A 27160-nucleotide genomic window follows, 5' to 3' on the forward strand; every position below is an offset into this window, starting at 1 on the left:
GGGCCTAGACAAGGGCCACAGACCCAGCCAGAAGCGACAACTTAAGAAGTCCAAATATCTGCTCCCTGCAGGGCACAGGTGATGGTGTCTGCTGGAAAGGTCAGAGCTTCCAAAGTAAACAGCAAGAGAACCTCAGGGAGAGTAAGCTCTAGTCCCTCTGTCCTGTAGAAAGAGCCCCCAGGAAACAGCAATTCTGTTGCTTTATTGTGGCATCTGTTCAAGGTTTGTTTCCTCTTTAAGTCTCAGTTTCTTCATTACCAATCATATCAGTTTTAATGCTACTACTAATAACAATGAACAGCAACGATAATATCCTCCTTCATTAATAGAGTGCTTTCTATGTGCAAGGCACTTTTCTTGTATCACTTAATTTAACCTTTCCAACCACATAAATAGAAAGAGGCTATTATTAGTTGAATCTTATTGATGAAGAGACTGATGGCTCAAGAGAAGTGATTTTTCCAGGCTCCCATAGCTATTAGGGACCTACAAGGCCAAAGGATAGCCTAGCAGAGGAGCTTTAGCCCTCAAACCAGAATCTCCACCATCCTCTGCCACCCTCAAAACCACTCTTGCTACCCTCCCCCACCCCTACAACCATGCTGGGTAAACACAGCTAGGGGAGAAATAATGTGCTTGCTTCTAAACACAACTGGTATTCATGGATAAGCTCCTTACTCCTTCCCTACCAGTCTACCCACCCCTAATCTATATAGAAATTCTGGAGCTACTGCTGAACAGAAATGGAAGGCCTGGGGTTTTTCTGAGGCCCTTTCTGGCTCCGATAGTCTGATTGATAGTATATTGCTTCTGGCCTCTTATGATGGGGCTGGTGAGGAAGGTGGGTGAGGAGTGAACTCTACAGGTGACCTCCTCAGTGAACCTGATGTCATTGTTTCTCTGTTTTTCTTTTTTTGAGTCAGAATCTCCGTCGCCCAGACTGGAGTACAATGGCGCAATCTCGGCTCACTGTAACCTCCGCCTCCCAGGTTCAAGTGATTCTCCTGCCTCAGACTCCCAAGTAGCTGGGATTACAGGTGCACGCTGCCACACCCGGCTAATTTTTTTTGTATTTTAGTAGAGATGGGGTTTCACCCTGTTGCCCAGGCTGGTCTCAAACTCCTGAGCTCAGGCAGTCTACCCACCTCAGCCTCCCAAAGTACTAGGATTACTGGCGTAAGTCACCGCTCCCGGCCCCATCTTTTCTATCTTTTATCCTCCCATGGCCTGCCCCTTCTGGCTCAGATTCTTTTTGTTTCTTCTTCTTCTTCTTTTTTTTTTTTTTCTTTTATGAGACAGCGTCTTGCTCTGTCACCCAGGCTGGAGTGCAATGGCATGATCATAGCTCACTTCAGACTCGGTCTTCTGGGCTCAAGCAATCCTCCCACCTCAGCTTTCTGAGTAGCTGGGACTGCAGGCATGCAACAGCACAGCCAGCTAACTTTTTACTTTTTTTTAGAGACACAGTGGGAGGGGAGGTCTCACTTTGTTGCCCAGGCTGTTCTCAAACTCCTGGGCTCAAGGGATCCATCCTCCTCAGCCCCCAAAGTGCTAGGATTACAGGCGTGAGCCATGACACCTGGCCTGGCTTAGGTTGTTGACAGTTGGAAACACATCCTTCTGTGCAGGTATCTGTCTAAAGAGTCTCAAGGGTCTACCAGTCCCAACTTGAAGACCCCCTAGACTGGGGAATCTTCTGTCATGGCTGTAATACACTGTTATTAATGTTACATTGAGAGAAAAGTCAGTGGCATAATAATGCTTAAAACATGCCATTTCTTCAGTGTTTCTCTATGAACACTACCCATGCATTATTTTATTTAATCCTTGCTACAGTTCTATGGAGTTAGAATAAATCTCTCATTCCTAGACAAGGAAGCAAACTCAGGTTAAGTGACTGACTCAAGGCCACACATCTATGTGGTCGGGCTGGAAGATTGTGAGATTCAGAGGGTAACTTTGGAGAACCCCAGGGCTCAGACTCAGATTTGCATCCTGGCCTTCCTGCCTGCTGTGAGCAGAGTTGATCAGTAGGGATGAGTTGATTATCCTCTCCTTCCTTTAACTCTCAGCCACTCAGGGTTGATCAACTGTCCTCAGATAATGAGACAAACCCCTGCCCTGCCACCCCCACGAGTATCTACATAGGTCCAAACAGGCTTGAACTTCCTCAGTGTGAAATGGAGCCACAACCCAATACATTTCCCTTTTCTGGTCAGGTTCCTCATCTAGCGAGGAGGGCAACTGTAATTTTTGCCTTTTCCAGTAATAGTAGCTCAGTTTTCCTCTGGAGGACCATCTCTCCCCTGTCAGTCCATTATATTTTGAGTGAAACAAATTCCACTCCTAGTGCCGTCATGGGTGGATTAATATTAGTTCACTTAATGGAACAGCCCAGGGGAAGTGGTTGCTCAATGGCATTACTGGATCCAAGTTCTGATTATCTGAGAATACATTTATCTCCATTTTACAGAAGGCAACTGAGGTTCATGGAGATAGTGATTTGTCCAACGTCACAGGCCCAGTAAAAGGGACTGAAAATCCAGGTCCGCCTGACGCTAAAGCAGGGAACTCTGTCTAGTGTCTCGCTGTGGAGTGTTAGGGATCCTGGGGTACCCTTCAAGGTCTTGGCTCTGAAGGAAAAGCATTCCTCCGAGGAGACGGGCTATATTACCAAGGGGGTGGGGCCAGATGCCTGAGGGGGTGTGGCCAGAGCCTGGGGCGTGTCAGCGCCGAAGGGGCAGGGCGGCAGCAGCCGGCTTCTAGGTAACTTCAGCGCCTGCGCAGAGGCTCCCCAGCGTCGCCGTAGGCTGGGACTCTAGTGGGTCTTCGGCTCAGTATTGGCTGCAGCGCCCGAGTAGGTCGCTTCGGCAGGGTTCCACGCCCGGCTCGACCATGAGCCGGTGCGCCCAGGCGGCGGCAGTGGCGGCCACAGTGCCAGCTGCCGGCGTCGGGAACGTAGGGCTGCGGCCGCCCATGGTGCCCCGTCAGGCGTCCTTCTTCCCGCCGCCGGTGCCTAACCCCTTCGTGCAGCAGACGCAGATCGGCTCCGCGAGGCGGGTCCAGGTGAGGGGCGTGGGTCTGACAGGGGAGGTGGTCTGAGGGGGATGTGGGTCTGAGGGGAGAGGTCGTCTGAGGGGGGCCTAGGTCTGAGGGGGGTCCAGGTAAGGGGTGTGGGTCTGAGAGAGGAGGGCGGCCGAGGGGGGCGTGGGTCTGAGGGAGGGAGGTGGTCTGAGGCGGGCGTGGGTCTGAGGAGGGAGGTGGCCTGAAGGGGACGTGGGTCTGAGGAGGGAGGTGGCCCGAGGGGAGCCAGGATCTGAGGCAGGTCCAGGTGACCGGTGTAGGTCTGACAGGGGAGGGCGGTCGAGGGGCGCGTGGGTCTGAGGGGCGTGTGGGTCTGGTAGGCAAAGGAATCAGAGGAAGAAAGAGCAGTGGATCTGAGAGGAGAGGACTTTTGAGGGACCGTGAGTCTGAAAGGGGCAGAGATGTGCGTCTGAGAATTGAGGACATTTAGAGGATGGTCTGAGCGGGCACAGGAGGAGAGAAGATGCAGGGAAGATGCGGGTCTTAGAGGAGGATCCGAAACAGGAAGAGACAGAGCTGGCTGGTGGCGCAGGCTACATACAGTCCATGCCCCAGAAGGGAGAAGGAATCTGAATCTGTGACCGAAGTTTCAGCTTGAGTTTATTAGAGTGTAGTGGGAGGCAGATCTACCACGGGAGAGTAGATTTGAAGAAGCTTTTTTTTTTTTTGCCTTGGGAAAGAGAGAAGTCGGTATGGGATGGATAAGAGTGAGGCAGAAGGCAGAAAGCCCAGGTCTGTGATTAGAACAGGTAAGGCTGGAAAGATTTAGCTGAGCAAGAGCATGATGGAAGGTGGGAAGTCAGAATCAAAGAAAAGGGACAACTGAGTCAGCTTAGGGTGTTCAAGAAGTTTTGGTCCAGAATCAGTCTTCACCTAAAACGTTTCCTAAGTAGAAGCATGAGAAGTAGTAGCCCAGACTGTTTTCCATTGTTAAAAATGGCTATACTGTTATTCACAAAGAAAGTTTCCTTTCCTTTCCTTTTTCTTGTAAAGGGTTCCTTTTACCATTGGCAGTTGCACTCTTTGGACTTCCTCTTTGTTGAAATTAGTGATTAGAGAACAAGATAGGCCCTGCTAACCACATTTGTCCCGTGTGTTCTGCAGGGGGGCGAGGGGAACAATTTTGAAGTTTTCATGTCCATCTCACACATTACTTTGGATTTGAAGTCGTATAATATTTGCAGTCAGCTTGTATGCACTAACACCGTTGTCTTCTGCAATGGGGGAAGGTTAAGTGCAGAGCTAAGCAACACAGGTGGCGGCTTGAGTAATGGTAAATGGGTGTCTAGTTGAAGAGGAATGTGAGAGAGGAAGAAGATAAAGAATATAGTAATACCGCTTTGTGACGAAATTAAACGTTTAAAAATGTGATCTTCATGTCTTTAAATGAACAGATATTCTTTTTGTGTCTTGACATTCTGAAACATTTGTAAATACATAGACCATTGTTCAAGATTAAATTTAGTCTGATTTAGTTAAATCATACTTAAATGAAAATATGCCCATCTATTTGACTTCATATTTTGGAAAGAATCAGAATGGAATATTGATAAATATTTATATTGCACCTATAATATATTATTAAGTTTTTCCATCACCTGGTTTGTTACTGTTTGAAGATCTCTTCCAAATAACTCTCTGAGAGCTGTAGTATAATGGAATGATAGCTAGTCAATTATAGGACCTGGTCATTTATCAGTTGTGTGACTTTGGCCAAGTCACTTAACCTGTCTGAACTACACTTTTCTCGTCTATTACATTGGAATATTAATAACTCAAAAGAGGGCTAAAATTAAGTGAAATAATCTGTTATTGTTTGTTGATCTTAATATTGATAATATTGATAGTTATCCTATTTATTTTCTACAAAGTATATACTGTACTTAAAATTTACTACTTGGATTAAATGGGATTTAACAAAGTCTGGATATTAAAAATACTTTTTAAATTTATATAGATCAGAGATACCAAAGAGGTTTCAATGGCTTGAGTCGTCTGGGTAAAGGGAAGATTTGAATAGGCATGGTAGAAAAACAATGTCCATATTATCCAGTTTAAAAGATGGACATACTTTCATTTAAGTATGGCTTAGTATAATTAATTTAGGCTAAATTTAATCTTTAATGGTGATCAATGTCTTGCTTAAGGACTGTTGTCCTCACATTTCAGTAAGAAAGTTAAACAAACAAGTACAAAAATATATATGATTTGCTTTAATGCGACCCCCAGAGCAAATGCCAGAGAAAAGGCAAGTAGGCAAGGCCAAAAAACTTTATTTGCAAGCCAATGTGAAGGAGGGAGCGAGGTTCACCGGCCTCCGGCGGTGGAGGCCGACGAAGTCGCTCCGGCGTTCTCGGGCGAGGTTCCTGGGTCCTGCGCACGAGGAGGGGCCGAGGAAGTTCGCTCCGGCGTTCTCGGACGAGGTTCCTGGGTCCCACGCACGAGGAGGGGCCGAGGAAGTTCGCTCCGGCGTTCTCGGACGAGGTTCCCGGGTCCCGCGTACGAGGAGGGGCCAAGGAAGTTCGCACCGCGCGCCCGCCGGGAGCGGCTTTTATGTTCTGGGCCCGGGAGTGGGCGGGCAGTGGGCGGGACATAGGCGGGTCGGGGGCGGGGCGGTAGGCGTGGCTAGGCGGGTTCCGGTTCTTTTCCGTCGGAGGTCGGGTTGCGCCTATGCAGTCGACCAGTGTCTTACCCGGGCGCTGGAAAGTTGACGGTGAAGAACCCGGAGCTGCGCCATCTTGCCTCCGTTTGTCCAAACAATATAATCTCATGTTTTAGTAAGTGTAATGAAGGAAAATCAGAGAATAACACTGAGAGAAGGCCACCCAATGGAGATGACATATTATCAAATGGAAATATGATGGGGAATTCTCTTAATTTGTCAATGAGTTAACTCAAAATTGATTTACTATTAAGCACTATTATTTGTTGCAAACTTTGAAGATGGCACAGAAAAAAAAAGCTGCCTAATATTTTGCAACTTGTTCAGTTAAAATCCATATGGGTTGCTCAGTGTAGATATGAGTGACTCTTATGCTAATATACTTTAACCTCTTTCCAGCTCTTTCTTCAGGGTCTATGCTATATGGTCCTTTCTTTCAGTCAAGATTATTTCTTGGTCTTTTAATAATGATACCTCTTCAAAGAGAATCTCAGCCAGTGACCTACCAGAGTGACTTGGGAATTTGAGTCATCTCATCTTTCTCCACAGTACTCTTCCCCAGTATACCACCATTCAAATAAATATAACATTATCTAAAAATAGTGTGCTTACCATGTACACAGAGCTTCAAGAAAAATCTCCTGGATCCAAGATCCCTTCTATATTATAGTTCTGAAACTCCTACTCATCTTAAAACATATTCTGTTTTATAGGAAATAAGACTGGTAGCAAAGTTTCATTATATTTGTAAGTCAGTTTTCAAGTGAAAAATAATTTAACAGGACTAGTTTTAGTCTCAGGAATGGTGGAGTAGCTTAATGTAGACAAACCTTTCCATGCATAACAATTATAAACCGTAGTCAAAATAGGAAAAACTTCATGAAGGCACTATAGAGCAACACAAATCAGACAGAAACTGGAGGGATTTGTTGCTTGAAATAATAGTTCTGTACTGTGTAACATTACCCCAACCCTTTTTTCCCTGAAAGTTGTCACTTGACACCATGTGAAGGGATTGTTAGAAAGCTTCAGTCTTATTGGCCTGATATATCAGAGCACAAAGTTCAGGACTATCAGAGTGGCTAAAAACTGAAGGAGGAAGTCCCAGAAAGGAGGAAGCTAGAAATGAGGGAGCCCCTAAATTGGCATATAAATTATCTCAAAACGTTGATCAATTCCTGAACTGTATATTTACAAAGGAGCCTTCAAGGGCCCTGGAGGAAAGTAACAGCCGGAAGGAAGAAGAAACTGAGCAGACATTTCAACTGATAGACACCATAGGGAAGGCACAGTTAGAATCCCACTAAATTAAGAGGACCTTGGCAAATATCTCAGGCTTTACACTGAAACCTCACAAAGGTTATACCATAGGAGAAGTCCTATACCCTAGGACTAAGGCTTCAATCGAAGTCTAAGGGCTAGCTTCAAACAAATTTTCCCTTAAAAAGTATAAAACTAAGCCTTCACAAGATGAATGCAATCAGCCAGAATTTTACCTACCTGCTAGGACAGAAATCAACATTCTTGAAGAAAGGATAACAGAATCCAGAATATCTGTAATATATCACGCAAAATGGCCAAAATACTATAAAAACAATATTAGACATTCAAAGAAATAGGAAAATGTGACCTATGATCAAAAGAAAAATCAGGCAATAAAAATAGACCCTAAGATGATCAAATGTAGGACTTTGCAGAAAAATACTTTAAAGTAGCTATTATAAAAATGCTCAAGGACTTAAAAGTAAAGAGTGGCATAATGAATGAATAGTTGGAAGGAGCTTAGCAGATAAATAGAAACTGTAAAAGAGAACCAAATGGATATTTTAAAACTGAAAACTGTTATATCTGAAATGAAAAATTCACTGAATGGGCTCAACAACACATTGAAGATGGTAGAAGAAAGTATTAGTGAACTTGAAGATAGGTCACTAGAAATTATTCAGTCTAAAAAGCAGAATGAAGAAAACTGAGATGACACATCAGCAAAACTGGTGAAGTAAAGGCCTCTGAAAATTATCTTCTCCATAAAGCAATGAAAACACAAAAAAATTATCAGAATCAACTTTGTCTTAGCTCTGAAAATTAACCAAAGGCTTTCAACAATCCAAGGAGCATTTATTTAAGAGTGCTGACTCTTAGTTAAAATAGTAGGCTTTGTTACAGTTTAATTTTATTCTTATCCCTCATCCTCAGTTCTGCAGTAGCCTTAAAAACCAACATCCTACAGATATAATGAAAACCAGCAACCTGTGAGCCACTAGAGGGGGAAAAATAGTGTTAGAGCATTTTCAAAGCCCCATTCCCAAGGAACTGTCATTATTGGCCAGTCTGGTGGCTGCCTGGAAGGCCTCATTTGCGAGACTGTCTTTATTTGATTTGTCTTGGTGCTTACACAGTGCAAATAGCCTTTTCTCAAGGGTGTTTGTTAAAAACAATCAGAGGAAAGCGAATGCAGTGGTGCACACCTGTAGTTCCAGCTATTCAGGAGGTTTATGTGAGAGGATTGCTTGAGCCTACAAGTTCAAGGCCAGCCTGAGAAAAATAGGGAGACTCTGCTTCTTAAAAAGTAAAAATAAAAAAATCAAAGGCAATTGCTTAACATCACAGCTGCCTGAGACAGTTAACAATTGGAGCAAATAGTAGGCCAGCCAAAAACCTTAAAAGAAAAGTTAAGGGATGAGATGATCATAGGGGACTTTTAAAGCTTTGACATATTCCTAGGAATCTAGAAGGCTGTCCACCTGAGTAAGGCTTTATTCATGCTCAAGGCTATGCACATGTCCTGAAAATATCGAAAAATACCCTAAGCTCTCACCTCTGACTAACCTTGAGGGACTGTACAAGCAGAAAGTGAAGGCTAAGGCAGAGTTGTCATCTGTCACCTGACTGTTTATGATGTGCCCCTATGTGTACAAAGAGATCCTTTGCAAGCATTAGGAAACTTATTGGTTTCAGATGCTTAAGAAAATCTGTAATCATTAGCTGATTACTAAGCTAACTGGTCAGAGACTTTAACTTTAGTAGCCACAATGACAAAGAATACAAGCTTTACAAATTAGTTTATAAAAGACACTAAACAAACAAATAACAAACAGCAACCACAACAAACCCTGGAAAGGGATGAGAATCATTTCCAGAGTTGCTATATTATTTAAGATGTTCAGTTTTAATTTAAAAATTGCAAGGTGTATAAAGAAAAACAAAGTATAGCTTATAAGTAGTTTACAAAGCAGTCAATACAAACTTTCCCTGAGGAAGCCCAGACTTTAGTCTTACTATACAAAGACTTTAAATCAGATACTTAAAATATGGTCCAATAACTAAAGGAAACCATGTGTGAAGAGCTAAAAGAAAGTATGGAGCAAGGTATCACCAAATGGAGAATATCAATAAAGATGCAATGCGTGTGTGTGTGTGTGTGTGTGTGTGTGTGTATTCACTAGAGGGGCTCAACAGCAGACTATATCTAACAAAAAAGGAATCAGCAAACTTGAAAACAGGTCAACAGAGATTATCTAGTTTGAGGAACATAAAGAAAAAAAGATGAAGAAAAATGAACAGAACCTCAGAGACCTGTGGATCAACTTTACCAACAGATTCATAATGGGAGTTCCAGGAAAAGAGAAAGATGCAGAAAGAATATTAGAAGAAATAATGGCCAAAAACTTAATGAATTTGATTAAAAACACTAATCTACATTCCCAAGGAGCTCAAGGAACTCTAAGAATAAACTCAAATATACCTGTATCTACAGATACATTATGTACATTATGTACAAAGAATCGTCAACAAGATAATGACTGATTGCTCATCAAGAGCCACAGAGACCAGAAGGGAGTAGCAGGATGATATATTCAGAGTGCTGAAAGAAGACTGTCAAAGAATTGTAGAGCTAGAAAACTATCCTTAAAATGAATTATAAATGAGCAAAAACTGAGAGAATTTGTCATTAGCACACATGCCCTAAGATAAATAATAAAGGGAGTCCCTCAGGCTGAAATGAAAGGATACTAGACAGTAACTCAAATTCACATGAAGAAATAAACAGCAGTGGTAAAGGTAACTACATGGGTAGATGTAAAGGACAGTACAAATGTAATTTTTTTGTTTGTAAATCTTTTTTTCTCTTATCCAACTTTAAAAACATCTACATAAAGCAATAATTATAAATCTGTGTTGATGGACATACAATGTATAAAGACATAATTTGTATAACAATAATAGCAAATAGGAGAAAGGAGGGAATGGATCACAGTTTTTGTATACTATTGAAATTAAGTTTGTTGATCCGAACCAGATAATTATTATAAGTTAACATGGCAACACTTAGGACAATCACTAAGCAAATACATTTTTAAATATAGCAAAAGAAAGAATGAGGGAATTAAAATGATACACTAGAAAATGTTTAACACAGGAGAAGGCAGCAATGTAGACATAGAGAAATTTAAAAAGACCTAAGACATATCGAAAACAAATAGCAAAATGTCATCTATAAATCCTACCTTATTAGTAATTACATTAAATATAAATTGATAAAACAATCCAATTAAAATGAAGATTCACAGAATTGATAAAAATACATAACTGTGCGCTTCCTAAAAGAGACACACTTTATTTATTCATTTATTCGTTTACTTGCTTAAAGGCAGGCCCTTACTCTGTCACCCAGGCTAGAGTGCAGTGATGTAATCACAGCTCACTGTAGCCTTGACCTCCTGGGCTCAAGTGATACTTCCATCTCAGCCTCCTGAGTGGCTGCAACTATAGGCATGCACCACCACACCCAACAAATTTTTGTATTTTTTATAGAGCTGGGATCTCCTTATGTTGCCCAGACTGGTCTCGAACTCATGGGCTCAAGCAATCTTTCCACCTTGGCTTCCCGAAGTGCTGGGATTATAGGTGTGAGCCACCATGCCTGGTCAAGAGACACACTTTTGATTCAAATACACAAATAGGCTGGAAGTAAAAGATGGAAAATGATATACCATGCAAACAGTAGCCGAGAGACAGCTGGAATGGCTGTATTACTATCAGATAAAATAGACTTCAAGACAGAAATTGTTGCTAACGAAAGACATAATGATAAGAGGATTGATTCATTAAGATGTAATAATTATAACCATATATGCATCAAGCAGCAGAGTCCAGAAATACACAAAGGAAAAAGTGACAAAATTGAAAGGTGAAAGACAATTCAACAGTAACGAGAGACTTCAATTACCAAATAATGATAGAAGGTAGAACAATGAGACAGTATCAATCAGGAAATTGAAGACTTGAAGAACACTATAAACAGACTAGATCTAGCAGATATGTATGTAGAACACTCAACAACAGCAGAAAACACATTCTTCTAGTGCCCATGGAACATTTGCCAAGGTAGATCTGTATGTTAGACAATAAAACAATTCTCAATAAATATAAAGTGGTTAAAATAATACAAAGTATGTTCTTTGACCACAGTAGATTGAAACTAGAAATCAATAACAGAAAAAATTCACAAATATGTTGAAATTAAATTACTTCTAAATAACCAATGATTCCAAAGTAATAATAAAACAATAGAGAAAAATAACAACTCCAAAAGTTGGTACTCTGAAAAAAAATTGACAAATATTTATCTGCACTGACCAAGAAAAAAAATGAAAGAAGACTCAAATTAAGAGAGGCCAATATTACTGACCTTTCCAAAATAAAAAGGATTATAAGGAATTATATGAACAAATGCATGCTAACAAATAACTTAGTTCAAGTGGACCAATTTCTAGAAAGACACAAAATTTACCAAAACTGATTCAAGAATAAATAAAAAATCAAATAGACCTATAATATATAGAGATTAACTAGTTCTTAAAAACATCCCACAGAGAAAAGTTGAGGACCAGATGACTTCAGTGGTGAATTCTACCAAAGGGTTAACAAAGAATTAACACCAATCCTTCACAAGCTCTTCCAAAAAATAAAAGAAGACAGAGCACCCCCCAACTCATTCTGTGAGGCCAGGCCTACTCTGATACCAAAACCAAAAAAGGACGTTACAATAAAAGAAAACTACAGACCAATATCCATTGTGAATATATATATGCAAAAATCCACAATAAAATGCTAGCAAACTGAATCCATCAGCTAATAAAATGAACTATACCATGGCAAAGTGGTATTTATCCCAAAAATGTAATTTTGGTTCAACATAGAAAAATTAACATGAGCACCATATTTATTGAATAAAGAGCACAAGAACATCTTAATAGACATAGAAAAATGATTTGACTCACTTTCATGATAAAAACCACTCAATAAACTAAGAGTGGAAAGGAGTTTCCTCAGCCTTATAAAGGGCATCTGTGAAAAAATAGCTAACGTTATACTTAATAGTGAAACACCAAAAAGTTTTCTTCTAAGATCAGGAACAAGACAAAGATACCTACTCTCATCACTTCTGTTCAACATTTTACTGGAGGTTCTAGGAAGGGCAATTAGGCAAGAAAAAGAAAAGACATCTATATTGGAAAGGAAGAAGTAAAACCATCAAGATGGCATGGTTTTTTAAACATAGAAAATCCTAAGGAATGCACAAAAACACTTGGAGCTAATAAATCAATTCAGCAAGGTGGCAGGATACAAGATCAATATACAAAAATCATGACATATTTTTTCACAAGCAACAATCTAAAAATGAAATTTAAAAACAGTTCAATTTAAGTTGGCATCAAAAAGAGTTAAATATTTTAGCAACAGAAGAATTCTGCATTGTAAACTACAAAATATCATTGAAAGAAATTAGAGACGACTTAAATAAATGGGAAGACATCCTGTGTTCATAAATTTGGAAGATTTAAATTGTTAAGATAATGACACTCCCCAAACTGATCTACAGATTAGTATAACCCTTATCAAAATATCAGCTGGCTTCTTTATTTTTTGCAGAAATTGATGAGCTAATTTTAAAATTCGTACAGAAATGCAAGGGACTACAAACAACCAAAAGAATCTTGAAAAAATAAAACAAAATTGGAGAACTCACATTTCTCATTTTCAAAATGTACTGTGAAGCTACAGTAATCAAGACTGTATTGTACCAGTAAAAAGACAGACATCTAGATCAATGAAATATAATTGACAATACAGAAGTAAATTCATACATCTGTGGCCACTGATTTTCCACAGGATTGCCAAGACGATAAAATGGGGAGAGAGCAGTTTTTGCAACAAATGGTCTGGGACAATTGGATTGACATGTGCAAGAGAAGGAAGTTAGGTCCTTACCTCATAGCATATACAAATTAACTCGAAGCAGATTAAACTACTAAATGTAAGAGTTAAAATCATAAAACTCTTAGATGAAAACGTAAGTGTAAATCTTCATGACCTTGAATTAGGCAGTGGTTTTCTAGACGTACAACAAAAGTACTAGCCACCAAAGAAAGAATGGGTAAAGAGGACTTCATCAAAATAAAACACTTTGTGTTTCAAAGCACACTACAATGAAATTGAAAAGATAACTTACTGAATGAGAGAAAATATTTGCAAATTATACATTTGATAAGAGTAGAGTGTTCAAAACATATAAATAACTTTTAGAACTCACCAATAAAAAGATAACCCAACCCAACTATCCACCCATAATTCTATATCTAATGAAAATATTATTCAGAAATGAAGGGAAAATGAAGACATGTTCAAATAAGAATGGAGGGAATTTGTTGTCAGACCTGCATTCAAGAAATGGTAAAGAAAGTTTTTTGGGTTGGAGGAAAATAACACCAGATTGAGACTTGAATATACAGGAAAGAATGAAGAACACTGGAAATGGTAAATATGGAAAGAATGATATAAAACTTTTTTCCTTATATTAATTTCATCAAAGAGCTAGAAAATGTAACCATTTAATACAAAAATTATTGTTTTCTTGGGCTTACATATATTTAGTGGTAAAACATATAACAATACTGAAAGGGTGGTGGATGGGATGGAATTGTACTTTTCTTACACTTTCTGTGAAGTGGTACAGTATTAACTCTGAGTACTTCATCTTATGCTAAGCACACATTGTAATCTTCAGACCAACTGCTGACTAAAAGTACAAGAAGGTATAGCTAAGGGGCCATTAAAGAAATTTAAATAAATCACTAAAGAAAAATTTCATGAACTCAAGGAAGAAAACAGAAAACGAGAAACAGAAACATGAAACTGATGGGAACTGATGGAATATATAGAAAAGAAATAGCAAAACAGTAGATTTATACCCAAATACATCAATAATTACATTTAGTATACATTAATTAACATCCTAACTTAAAGGCAAAGATTTTCAGACTGGACAAAAGAATAAGACCCAGCTCTACATTAATCCACAGTACATACACTATAAATGTAAATACAAAGATAAGAAGGAAGAAAAGATAATGTGGAAATAGTGTAAGTGTAAGAAGCTGATGTGACTGTATTAATATCAGATAAAGTAGACTTCAAGACATGTCATGACATCAGATATAAGGAGGAACATGTCTTTAAAAGGTCAGTGGGAAAACTTAGCAGCACTTAATGTTTATGTCCCTAATATCAGAACTTTGAAAACTTGAAGCTAAAATTGAGAAAACTAAGCAAAGAAATAAATAAAACATAATTGAGGATGGTAACACACCTTTCTTGGTAATTGACAGAACAATCAAACCAAAGATTAATAATATAGAAAATTTGAACATTGGTAACCACTCCTACTGAATTGACATTTGTGGAACACTACCTCCAAAAGTACCAGAATATAATTTCAAGTACACATTTAATGCTCACCAACATAGACCAAAGGCTGGATCATAAAAAATCTCAATAAACATCAAAAGTTTGAAATATTACAGAGCATGTTCTCTAAACACAATAAATTATGTTAGAAATCAATAACAAATATATCTGATAAAAATCCACATATTTAGAAATCAAGCTATATACTTTAAAATAGTCCTTGGGTCAAAAATATATTACGAGTGAAATTATGAAATGTTTTAAACTAAATGTGAACAAAATGCAACGTATCAAAATTGTAGGATGCAGTTAAAGCAGTGCTTGCCAGTAAACCAATACATTTAAATACATAGAAAAGAAGAAAGGTTTAAAATTAATGATTTAAGTTTTTACCTTCAGAAGCTGGAAGAACAAATTAAACACAAAGTAAGTCAAAGAAAGGAAATAATAAAGATAAGAGCAATAATCAGTGAAATAAAAAACTGCATAGAAAATTAAAATCAAACATTTGTCTAATAGATTAATAGAATAGATTAATGGAATTGATAAATCCTTACCAAGACTGATAAGAAAACAAGAAAGAAAATACAAATTACCAGTATCAAGAATGAAACAGCATATATCATTATAGGTTAAATGACTAATAAGGGAACATTATTAACAACTTTATGCCAGTAAATTTGAAACATACATGAAATGGACAAAAATCAGTGTATCAAAAATAGACACAAGGACTAGAAAATATGAATAGCCCTTTATCTATGAAGGAATTTGAATTTATTTTGTATCCACAAATATACATTTAAAGAAAACATTTCACCAAGATTATTTTACTAGTAAATTTTGTCAGACTTTTAAGAATACAATAAAATCACTCACACAAGCTCTTTCAGAAAGTAGAGAAGTATGGAACAGTACCCAACTAGTTTTATGGGGCTAACATTACCTTGATATCAAATCTGAAAAAGACATTATAAGAAAAGAAAATTATAGATCAATATTTCTCATGATCATAGCCATAAGAACTCTTAACAAAATATTAACAGGTCAAATATGGCATTGTATAGAAAGGATGATACTGTATATCACTTCCAAGTTTATCTTATATCAATAATATAAGGTTGATGTAACATAAAATTCCAATTTCAATGTAATTCACCATATAAGCAGAACATATGATAAAATGCCTGTGATCATCTCAATAGATGCAGAAATTTCATTAGTTCACCTGACAAAATTCAATACCCATTGGCGATAAAAATACTTTCTTAGTAAGATAGAGATAAAGAGAAACTCTTTCCATCAGGTACAGGGCATCTACAAAACACCCACAATTAATATCATAGCGGTAAAATATTGAATCTGTTTCCTGAAAGGTTTGGGATAAGACAAATATCTTGTTTACCACTTCTATTCAACATTATGCTAGGGATCATAGCCAGTGCAATAAGATAAGAAAGGAAATAAAAGACATATGGATTAGAATGGAAAAAGTATAACTGTCGTATTCACAAATGATATAGACTGTATATGAAGAACTTCCTAAGGAATCAACAGAACAAGTAACTACGAAAACCAGTAAGTGAACTTGACCAGGTCATAGGATGAAAGATCAAAAGTCAATTTTACATTTATATACTATAGGAGCAAACAATTGCAAAATGAGATCAAGTAATCTAATTTATAACAGCAATAAAATGGCATTCAATACTTAGGAAAAACCATATAAGACCACTACACTGAAAACTACAAAATATTTCTGTGAGAAATTAATGAAGACTTACATAGAGAGATATACCATGTTTATGAATTGGGAGAATCAATATTATTAGGATGACAATTTTCTCCAAATTGTTCTGTAGATTCATTTTGAAATCTCAGTAAAAATCCTAACAGGCTTTTGTGTATGTGTAGAAACTGACAATTCTAAAACTTATATGGAAATGCAGAGTATCTAAAATGCCTTCAGAAAAATGATGAAGCAGAATGTATGGGTGGACACACACTACTTGATTTCAAGACTTACTTCAACACTGTAGTAAATAAGGTAGCAGAGTATTGACAGAAGTATGATGAACAGATCAATGCAACAGAAAGAAAATCCATACATTAATATTCAATTAATTTTTTGCAAAGTTGCCAAGAATATTCATTGAGGAATGTCAAGTCTTTTGGTGCTGCAACAACTGGATAAATTTATGGTTAGAAATGAACCTTAATCCACACTGCATACCACACAAAAAAAGTCATTTAAGATTGACCATAGATTGAAATGTAAAAGTGAAAATCATACAGCTTCTAGAAGAAAAAAATATAGAGTATCTTCAGGAACTTGAGGTAAAGATTTTTTCAGAAGGACACAGAAAAGAATTAAACATAAAATAAAAATTGATAAATTAAACATCATAATTAAAATTGCTTTAATCAAAAGATACCACTAAGAAAATGAGAAAGCAAGTCACAGAATGAGGAAAAAAATATTTTTAATGCATATATTGACAAAGGGCTTGTATACATTTATATAAAGAACTCTTACAAATTGATAAGAAAAAGACTAGCAAACCAGTAAAAATGGGCCAAAGACTTGAACAGACACTAATATTAGAAGTTAAAGGAATGACCAATAAGTATATGAAAAATGTATTCAGCATTATTGTTCATCAAGGAAATGCGGATTAAAGCCACATGAGATATTCTTTTATACCCACTTTAATGGCTAACATTAAAATTAAAAACTGACCATACCATTATGGTGGTGAGGATGTGGAGCAACAGGAACTCTCATACCTTGCTGGGGATATCAACTGGTGAAGTCACTTCGGAAAACGGTTTTATAGTATTATATAAAGTTAAACATGCCTTATGACCCAATAATTTTATTTTCAGTGAAATGAAAATGTATGGTCACACAAAGATTTGAACATTAATGTTCATATGAGCTATAATAGCTGAGAACTTATAATAGGCCAAATGTCCATGAACAAGTAAATAAATAGATTGTAATATATTCATACAATGGAATAGTACTCTCCAATTAAAAAGAATAAATACTGATATATATGACAATATGGTTAACTTTCAGAAATATGAAGTGATCAAGCCAGATATAAAAGGGTAAATAAATGCTATGTGATTTTATTTATATGAACATCTACAGCAGGTAAAACTACAGTGAAAGAAGCCTATCAGTGGTTGCTTAGGTTTGGGGAGGGTGTATTAATTGCAAAGGGCAAAAGAAAACTTTTTGGGATGATGTAAATATCTTGATTGTGGTGGTCATTGCATAGGGGTATGCATTTGAAAAACTCGTAATCTGTAAACTTAAAATAGATGGTTTTTCTTTTTTGTACATTATACCTTAATAAAGCTTTTTAAAAGTCTGCCAACACCAAATGCTGGCAAGGATGTACAGCAGCTGAAAATTCTCACACATTTCCACTCATACTTTTAAATGACACAACTTTGGAAAACTGGTGGTTTGCTATAAAGTTAAATAACATCTATGAGCCAGCATTTTCACTCCTAGGTATTTACTTAAGAGAAATGGAAACATATACACATAAAGGCTTGTACAAGAATATTCATAGTGGCTTTATTCATAATAGCCCACAATTGGAAACAGCTCAAATGTAAATCAGTAGGATAATCAATAAGCAAATTGTCATATGGTCACATAGTAGAATAATACTCTGCAATTAAAAAGAATGAATTACTGATGTATGAAACAACATAGTAGAATAAAAAGTATTAAGTGGAAGAATGCATAAAGTATGATTCCATTTATGTGACATTTAAGAACAGATAAAACCAAATTATGGTGATAGAAATCTGGCATTTGTTGCCTAAGAATATAGGGTTTGACTAGAAGAGGCACAAGGTGACTTTCTGGGAGTGGTAAATATGTTTTGTGTCTTAATTGTGGTGGTGGTTACATGAGTATATATTTATCAAAGCTCACTGAATTGTATACTTTAGATCTGTACATTTTGTTGTGTTACTGTTTAATATTCTAAAGATCAGATAATTAGAATATTTTGGCATTTTTTTTCTAAATTATTTGATGGTGCTCAGAATCATGTAAGGGCCAGTAGAGACAGAAAAAGAAGGCTACTGTTTGAGTAATATAATTAGCTTATAGAGAAAAAGACAATGTGTCATACATAAGCACAATCTATTTTACTCAAACAGCAGTACAATAAAAGAATTAAGAGCACAAACTTTATAACCAAACTAAGTTCAAATCCTGGTTCTACCACTTGTGATCTTAAGCAATTTAACTTCCTCTGTGTTACTCCTTTCTGGTGTGTAAAATTTGAAACTTAAGGTTGTAAAAACTAAATAAGTTACTACATGCCAAGTGCTTAGAATGGCTGGTATATTACATAGTAAGCATTCATGTATTATTTGCTATTCTTATTTATTTTTCATTTCTTCTTAATTTTTTATTTTTGCATCTATCTCCTTATTGTTATTAGTTATAAAGTTCTGGCAGGTATATAAAACAATGTACTTACTTCTTCACACTCTGATGCCTTCAGTCTTCTACCTAAAGCTCTCAAAAAGCAATTTCTCCTTCTTACCTTGCTAGCTCCTACTTATTGCAAGATTGTTCAGGCTACAACTCCTCCAGGAGGAAGCTTTCCCTGGCTGCTAAATCAAATACACCTTTTCTTTGTTCCCCCAACATTCTCTATTCGCTTTCATGGGTATGCAGATCATTTGTCTTATGGTTTTCTTTAGTGTTTCTCTTGCTACACAGTAGGCTTTGTGAAGTCAGATATAATTTGTTTTTTTCTTTGTGCTTAAATCCTTGTCTGGTACAGGGTAGTAGTCAATTCATCCTTGACTAAATGCATGAACACCATAAAAGTCTCCTGTTACATGTTTCTGTTTGATAGCAATGAATTAAAATAATGTCCATTCATTTATTTTTACCAACTTTGACTTTCAGATTTTCCTTATTGGGATTATCCTGCTTCCAATTCGTGTCTTATTGGTTGTTTTAATTTTATTACTTGCATGGCCATTTGCTGCAATTTCAACAGTATGCTGTCCTGAAAAGCCGACCCACCCAGTAACTGGTTGGAGGAGGTAAGAAATGATTTTGTCCAAAATATTAGGACATAATGTTAAATTAAGATATATTAAATCAATGTAAAAAGAGTTCATCATAGTTTAGTCAGTGATTTTATCTGCCTACTCAGTAATAAATTTTACAGTTTTATCTGCCTACTCAATAATAAATAACTTATTTTTATTTCTCATATGAAATATGTAGAAATTACTGCCCAAATGCCAACTACATTATGATAATCTCCTAAAAGTTGTAATTTCCTAATGTTAAAATATTTTGTTTTCTGAGTTATTGCCAAATGCGATACATCCCTAGTTCAGAAAGATACCCAACTACTGTACTTGAAACCACTGAAGCTACAAAATACTTTGCTCTCTTCTGTTCTTCCTCAGTTTTCACATTTGCTTTTCTCCCTCTACAGCTTTCTGCAGTGGCATAAGTGGATTAGTTATATTATTTTTATTAATTACTTTAGTAGTAATTTCTATTATAACAATTATTAATAATAATTATTAACCAATATAGTCTAGTTATTTTAAACATTAGGATGAGGCAGAATGGAACTGCTTTTCAGGCATTATCTAATTAAGATGGTAATAGAGGAGAAACTGATCATGAGTTAACAAAGCTACTGGTAAAAGTTTATTCTTACTGAACAGAACCAAATTGTTGTGATCTGTATGCCTTAAAAGTGCAACCTCTTATGTGGACTCCACGGATTCCATGTGAATTCCAAATCTGTACATGGGTTTTAGGGCATTGTCAAACTCTTTGAAATTGTTGCCCAATTTTTATAGGCAAGAATATTTTTGTATTTAAATCTCAAATGTGAATGCATTCTCCAAAAATTTTGAGAAAGACTGTTTTAGAAACTTTTAAAGAAATATGTAGTTTGCTGTTCAGTTCATGTTCCAGTGAACAAATGTCACTATTAAAGTGGAAATGGATTCAATGCTGGCAATGCCCCAGAGAAATCTCAGTTCTTGCAAATCATACTCCTTTGTTTTATAATTCAAGGTTGTGTAGTATAAAACAATGCTTCAAGGGATGTTTTTATGACTCACCAATTCTTTTCAGATTACTTCTTTGGTTTTTATTGTCAGTGGCTTATGAAAACGTAGGATGATAGAAGGAATAGTCTAAGTAATCCAGACAATAGATATAATAAATGTTAGAAAAGAAAGTTTTACTTTTGTCAATTAAAGCAGTATCTCTTTCTCCTCTTAAACAGGTAATGTCGAAGTTATTATGTGGGACCAGACTTAGAGCCATTCTTTAAATATGTTAAATAGGAGTGTTTTAATGGCCCAGAATATGGGATAAATATAGTTATCAGAAGCTACATCACTATGGATAAAAAATAAGAGGTGTGAAAATTTGATAAAGGAATATACTTCGTCTCATTACATTAGCAGAAATCTCATCTCTAAACTAAAGGAGAAGAAAGGGAGGTACAGTTTCTGTGCCCTCTGGAAAAGTATTGTGGTCTTCTTTATCTCGTTCTTGTGAAATAAAAGTCACAGAAACTTCTTTGGAGCTAGTTGCTAATAGCTCCTCACTATATTATTACAAAAATGTGGAGAGAATTAGACGAGAATCCTATTTTTAAAAGCTGAAGGCCGGGGGCGGTGGCTCACGCCTGTAATCCCAGCACTTTGGGAGGCCGAGGTGGGTGGATCACGAGGTCAGGAGATTGAGACCATCCTGGCTAACACGATGAAACCCCGTCTCTACTAAAAATACAAAAAAATTAGCCGGGCGTGGTGGCGGGCGCCTGTAGTCCCAGCTACTCCGGAGGCCGAGGCAGGAGAATGGCGTGAACCCGGGAGGCGGAGCTTGCAGTGAGCCGAGATTGCGCCACTGCACTCCAGCCTGGGCGACAGAGCAAGACTCGTCTCAAAAAAAAAAAAAAAGAAAAAAAAAAAAGAGCTGAAGCGGGCAGATCACTTGAGGTCAGGAGTTCAAGACCAGCCTGACCAGGTGGTAAAACCCTATCTCTACTAAAAATACAAAAATTAGGCCTGGTGGTGGGCACCTGTAATCCCAGCTGCTCGAGAGGCTGAGGCAGGAGAATCACTTGTACCTGGGAGGCAGAGGTTGCAGTGAACCAAGATTGTGACACTGCACTCCAGCCTGGGTACCAGAGAAAAACTCCGTCTCAAAAAAAAAAAAAGAAAAACTCTCATTAGATACCTCCTGGATAATGTACATATTTTATTTTTTGTAAAAAGCTATGTGCTTATTCACATACCAAGATATCCCTCCTGTGTTTGCACTTCTAGGAATACATTTTTGTTTCCCTGCTCAACTGGATCTTACTTGTCTTGTGTGTCTGGCATAGTTCCTGACACAGTTTGATAAATTAACTAATCTATAATGGCAGAATCTTTTTTAAAGGTTTTTTTTTTAAAAAAGTAGTTTCTGGAATTGCTTAAGTGCATCTCTGTTCCAGGGAAGTGAGATGATGAACTCACTTCTGATGATTGTTGATGATATCTAAAAACTGTAACAATACGGATTACAAGTCTTTTTAAAAAAATTCCTAAAATAATTCTGAGAACAGTTTCAGTGTGAGAGTTCCAAAAATGTTTTAGGAGATAGTAGCATCTTCATTACACAAATGTGGATTCCCAAGATAACCACTTTGAAGGACAGTACTGATTTGGATATCTCAGTAGGGGATGTGTGTTGAAAATTCATTTTTAACACTTTATAGTCTCAGAATGATGGAGCTGTTTCTTAGCCACACATATCCTTGGGCAAATTACTTCTCTGTGCCTCAGTTTTCTCATCTATAAAATGGGAGTAATAATTTCAAAATACTTCAAAAGATTAGGCTGAGAATTAAGGAGATCAATCTGTATGTAAAGCATTTAGAATAGTGCCTAGCACCTGGCAGAAAGAGCTCCATGTAAGTGTTAGCTATTATTCTCCTCAGCTCATATTTTCATATGAAATACTCTGACATATTTTGATTTTCTTATTGTATTATAGAGTAAAACCTTGCTGCTAGCTTTAGTTAACAAAGCTAATTATGTCTTTTCTATATTTTCAAAGGAAAATTACTCAAACAGCTTTGAAATTTCTGGGTCGTGCTATGTTCTTTTCAATGGGATTTATAGTTTCTGTAAAAGGAAAGATTGCAAGTCCTTTGGAAGCACCGGTTTTTGTTGCTGCCCCTCATTCAACATTCTTTGATGGAATTGCCTGTGTTGTAGCTGGGTTACCTTCTATGGTATCTCGAAATGAGAATGCACAAGTCCCTCTGATTGGCAGTAAGTACTTGTAAGGTAACGTAGATAAAATATTTTCATGCTTATGCTTTAAATTAAAATAATCATATATAGTTTATTGATAAACTTTTTAAAAAGTTTAAACATTTCAAACATATTTACTTTATTGTAATAAGTTACTACATGGAAATAGTATATTTATGAAAAAAGATTAGACTTCCCTTTTATAGCTTCATAACTCTTTAAAACTTTATATCACTATATCATTATGTCTTTCTGTTCTTGTATATAGCCAGAAAGACTAGTTTTCAGATACTACTCATGCTTGATTTGAGAGAATTTGTGAAAACACAGGTATATGCTGTTTCATGAATTTATCTTCAGGATGTTAGCCTGCTAAATACAGTAAGTGATTTCTCCTCACTCTGTTTTCTTCATTATTGCTCCCAAAATCTCCATGAGAGACCTATGTGTAGCTCTTTGAAAATTATGATGTGGAACAATAGGTACTTCCTGCCATAAAAAATAATGACGCAAGTGAAGTGTTTTTCCTAGCAGATGCTTTGGTCTCCCTCAAGAATTGTCTCCAAGTAACTACTCCCTGTTGTCCCAAGGTTATTGCAAACATCAGATGATGAGAGAGTGTGAAAGTTCCCTGATGTTGCCTCAGTGCTCTGGAAAAGTAATAGTAGTTCTTGCAGCTTTGTCATTCAGCTAAGACACTTTTTTTTTTTTTTTTTAATGTAACTTCCATGCTTTGTGTAATGTGGCTTTTTCCTGAAAAATTGTGTAGCAATAGATTTTTGGTAAATTGAAGTTGATTTTTCATGTGCTAGGAAGCTATTTCAAAAAAATGATGTGCTGAAAATTGCAGTATTATGAGTAATGGTTACTCCTACTTATGTGTACTGTGAATCCACATAATCACTTTTCAAGGTGTTCCCAAAGTAAAACAATAATCTTGTAGCATATTCCAAAGGTTTAATATCAATTGAGGAAGAAGACCTTTAGGAAACCTTTAGGGAGAAAATTCCATTTGCTTTCTTTTGTATTTTTGCTGCTTGCTTCTGTTAAATTAATAAAATGATTTTAGTTGTAAATATCCACTTCTCCTTTCAAAATTAGAAGCTAAGTTTTAATAAATTGTTTTTTAATGGTTCTCTTTGATTTACTCATTTAAATTTTCCATACAATGTGTTATATATCCAGTATTATTGCTGTGGTTGCTTTAGCCAAAAAATGGCTTGCCTGTGACTTTTCATTTGTTTTAAAGGAATGTTACGGGCTGTGCAACCAGTTTTGGTGTCCCGTGTAGATCCGGATTCCCGAAAAAACACAATAAATGAAATAATAAAGCGAACAACATCAGGAGGAGAATGGCCCCAGGTAAAACATGGTAGATGTTAATTTAAACATATTGGGAGTTTGTTAATTGAATGTATGTAGACTTATTCATTTGGATCCACAGATACTGCTATCTGTGGACACCTATACTAGGTATCTTTAGCATAATAAGTGCAGAATAAATACAGTAGCAAGTATTAAGAAGTCCTTTTCCCCATGAGATTCTCCATGGAATTAAATGTATCATTCTTTTTTATTCTCCAAACTCTTTGAAGCAATTTTCTCTTTGCGTTATAAAAATTTGATTCTCTAACTCTAAATTTAATTACCACTTTAAAGATGAGATAGGAAATACCTTAGTATCTATTACCATTATACTAAAGTATCTCCTATTTCATGTTTTAGAAGCTTAATTATATAAGCTCAGTTATACTCAATATTGTGGTGGGTAAGTGATTAAGATCTTTAATCTCACCTGAAGTATATTTAGATAGTGCTTTTCAGTTCAAGGGGCATATCAAAATCACCTGTAGAACTGTTTTTCAAACCATCTCACCACCCCGTCCCTTGAATGCAGGGGTTGGGGGGTAACATTTACTGCAGAATAAGCCAAGGGTGATTCTAATAGGAACCCCTTTATCTTTGCCCAGTTGAAAACAACTCATCTCTAGCAGACTAATAGTCCTACAGTTATCTGGCCACACATGATGACATGAAGATGTTAAAGTCGAAGAGAAAGTATGTGACCAAACAGGTTGTTTTAGAAACCAAGGCATGGAAGGAATGATTAGAAAGAGGATTGAGAATAGGTGGCATTGGGAGTAGGGTTTGATTTTTCTCTGTGGATCCAAAGAATATATCTAGCACTGGTAGGTGGGAGATAATAAATAGATAAATTTCAGCTCATTTTGCTCATCTTGAGGAAGAACTTTCTGTCCAGAAGTGGAATGGTCTGATGTGGAATCATTTTCTAGAATTTTCAGGCATTGGCTGAACTACCACTATTATAGAAAGAATTAAAGCATTAGAGATGCTAGGTGACTTTTAATGGCCCTTTCCAGCTCTGAGATTTTACAATTCACTGTATATCCATTAATTGTTAGTAGTTTAGTTGTTGAATTTTCACTGAATAAAATGTATTTGATATTGTATCCCATTGTTATAGGAAACCCACTTTTAAATTGGAAAATGGATTATATCTATTCATAATTTTTATTTTATGAATAACCTGTTATTCTGGCAGTGTAGCCCAATAATGTTTTCCCTATCTAATTATCATAAAAACACTTTGCTAGCTGCTGTGAGTGCAGGATTTTACTTTATTTTATTTTATTCACTTAGCAATTTATTCATGGCTAAATTTTAAAAGCATCAGAAAATGAAGTTGCTATTTTACTTAGTTAATGGGGAAGCTGACATACTGCATATCTTTTACTTTGAAAACATGAAGAAGTATGTTAAAAGCTAAAAACACTGCCTCAAAAAGAAAAAAAGATATTAAGTTGTATTCCACATGTCAACTAATTCAAGTAAACATAAAGCACATTGTACACATATCTTTTTTCCTTTGTCCTCAAGACATGCCCGAACTATATGTTGTGGGAGTAAATATTAATGGGAAAACTGAAACAAAGTTGGAAATTATTTGGTTAAGCATATATACCAGAAGAAAGAATTTAATGTAGCCTAATGCACACTTTGACCATGAATTATGCTCTACATCTTTTAAGTTTATTCAGATCATTAGTTTTATCATTAAGAGACATTTGTTAAAACTTAAATCCATTTTTTAATTAAATTAATAGACAACACTTTCTTTACAAGAAAATTGAATAATCTGATGGTAGCTTTCATTAGAATCAAGTGTTAGCCTTTTATTTCATTTTTGTTTTTTAAGCATTGGCAGCTGTTTGTGAAGTCATAAGAAAGCAAGTAAAGAGGTAGTTTATTAATTAGATTGAAATATTAAATCTATTCCTTTTTTCCCAAGATACTAGTTTTCCCAGAAGGTACTTGTACTAATCGTTCCTGTTTGATTACTTTTAAACCAGGTGAGAAAAATTAAATTATGTATTCTAACAAAGTAATATGGAATATTTCGCAAATGATTTTATAGAAATACACAAAATAACTCTTTAGCTTGCTCTGAACATTTTTTTCTTTTCTGATTGCAACTTTTTAATACTGTGAATCCACAGAACTTACTGCTTTGCTTTCTCTTTTGGTGACATAATTCCTCTCCCCTTGGAGTGTCCACTCCATGCATGTATGCTTAGGATGTGTGGCTGTGTGTATGTTTGGGAACCTTCACAGACACGTGAGGTTCTATGCCATCAAGTAGAAAACCTATCTCATTATCATTATAATGTCTTTAGTTGCTTTCTGAGGTTCATTTCTTTTTTAACATTAGAAGTCAGTGAATGCAGCTTTCATTGTAATTTGTAATACTTGAAAATGTTTTTGTATTAGCTGCTAGAATGCTCAGCAGCAAAGTTATGACTCACTTCTAGCAAGTATGGTAGTTCTTGCTTCAAGCATTTGGTTTAATGTAGACTTTCTTATTTTTTCTTTGTCTTGATTTTATCATTACTTAAAAAATTCTGTTGAATATTAACACTTGGAAAATGAAAAAAAGTGGAGAAATAAATCAATACATAAACAAATATTTTAAGTGGCATAGGCACAGCTTTAATATTTTGTTTCAGTAGTTCTTAATTTAAAAAAATCCCTCATTTTGGTAAGTACTAGGGATTTATCAACATTTAGCAAATGATTTCTGTTATACATAGTCTTAAAATATTCAGTCTATTTATACTATTTATTAATTTTGTCTTTATCATAAAAGTTTTATTCACATAAAAACACATTATAAAATTTCAACATGGTTGCAGGAGCCTTCATTCCAGGAGTTCCAGTGCAGCCAGTCCTCCTCAGATACCCAAACAAGCTGGTAAGCATAGTATTTCACCACAGGAAGAATTTCAGTATTCCAAGTAGCACAGATTCTCTGGA

At 36.3% G+C, this 27160-nt stretch overlaps 1 protein-coding gene across 2 annotated transcripts in view; it reads left to right on the forward strand.

Moving 5' to 3' along the window:
• Positions 1-2349: 2349 nt before the first annotated feature.
• Positions 2350-27160, forward strand: part of LPCAT2 (lysophosphatidylcholine acyltransferase 2) — a 78509-nt gene continuing 53698 nt past the window's right edge. Inside the window, exons 1-6 of one of the 2 annotated variants that reach the window (XM_033218431.1) lie at positions 2350-3066; positions 19449-19588; positions 22629-22846; positions 24078-24190; positions 26139-26199; positions 27040-27098. In XM_033218431.1, the coding sequence (XP_033074322.1) occupies positions 2896-3066; positions 19449-19588; positions 22629-22846; positions 24078-24190; positions 26139-26199; positions 27040-27098 (762 nt within the window). In that variant the 5' untranslated portion in view covers positions 2350-2895. The remainder of the gene's footprint in view (positions 3067-19448; positions 19589-22628; positions 22847-24077; positions 24191-26138; positions 26200-27039; positions 27099-27160) is intronic. The other variant, XM_033218432.1, reaches the window with a different exon arrangement.

Source organism: Trachypithecus francoisi, unplaced genomic scaffold (assembly GCF_009764315.1).
Source record: "Trachypithecus francoisi isolate TF-2019V2 unplaced genomic scaffold, Tfra_2.0 Lachesis_group10, whole genome shotgun sequence".
In the NCBI taxonomy this organism is placed as follows: domain Eukaryota; kingdom Metazoa; phylum Chordata; class Mammalia; order Primates; family Cercopithecidae; genus Trachypithecus; species Trachypithecus francoisi.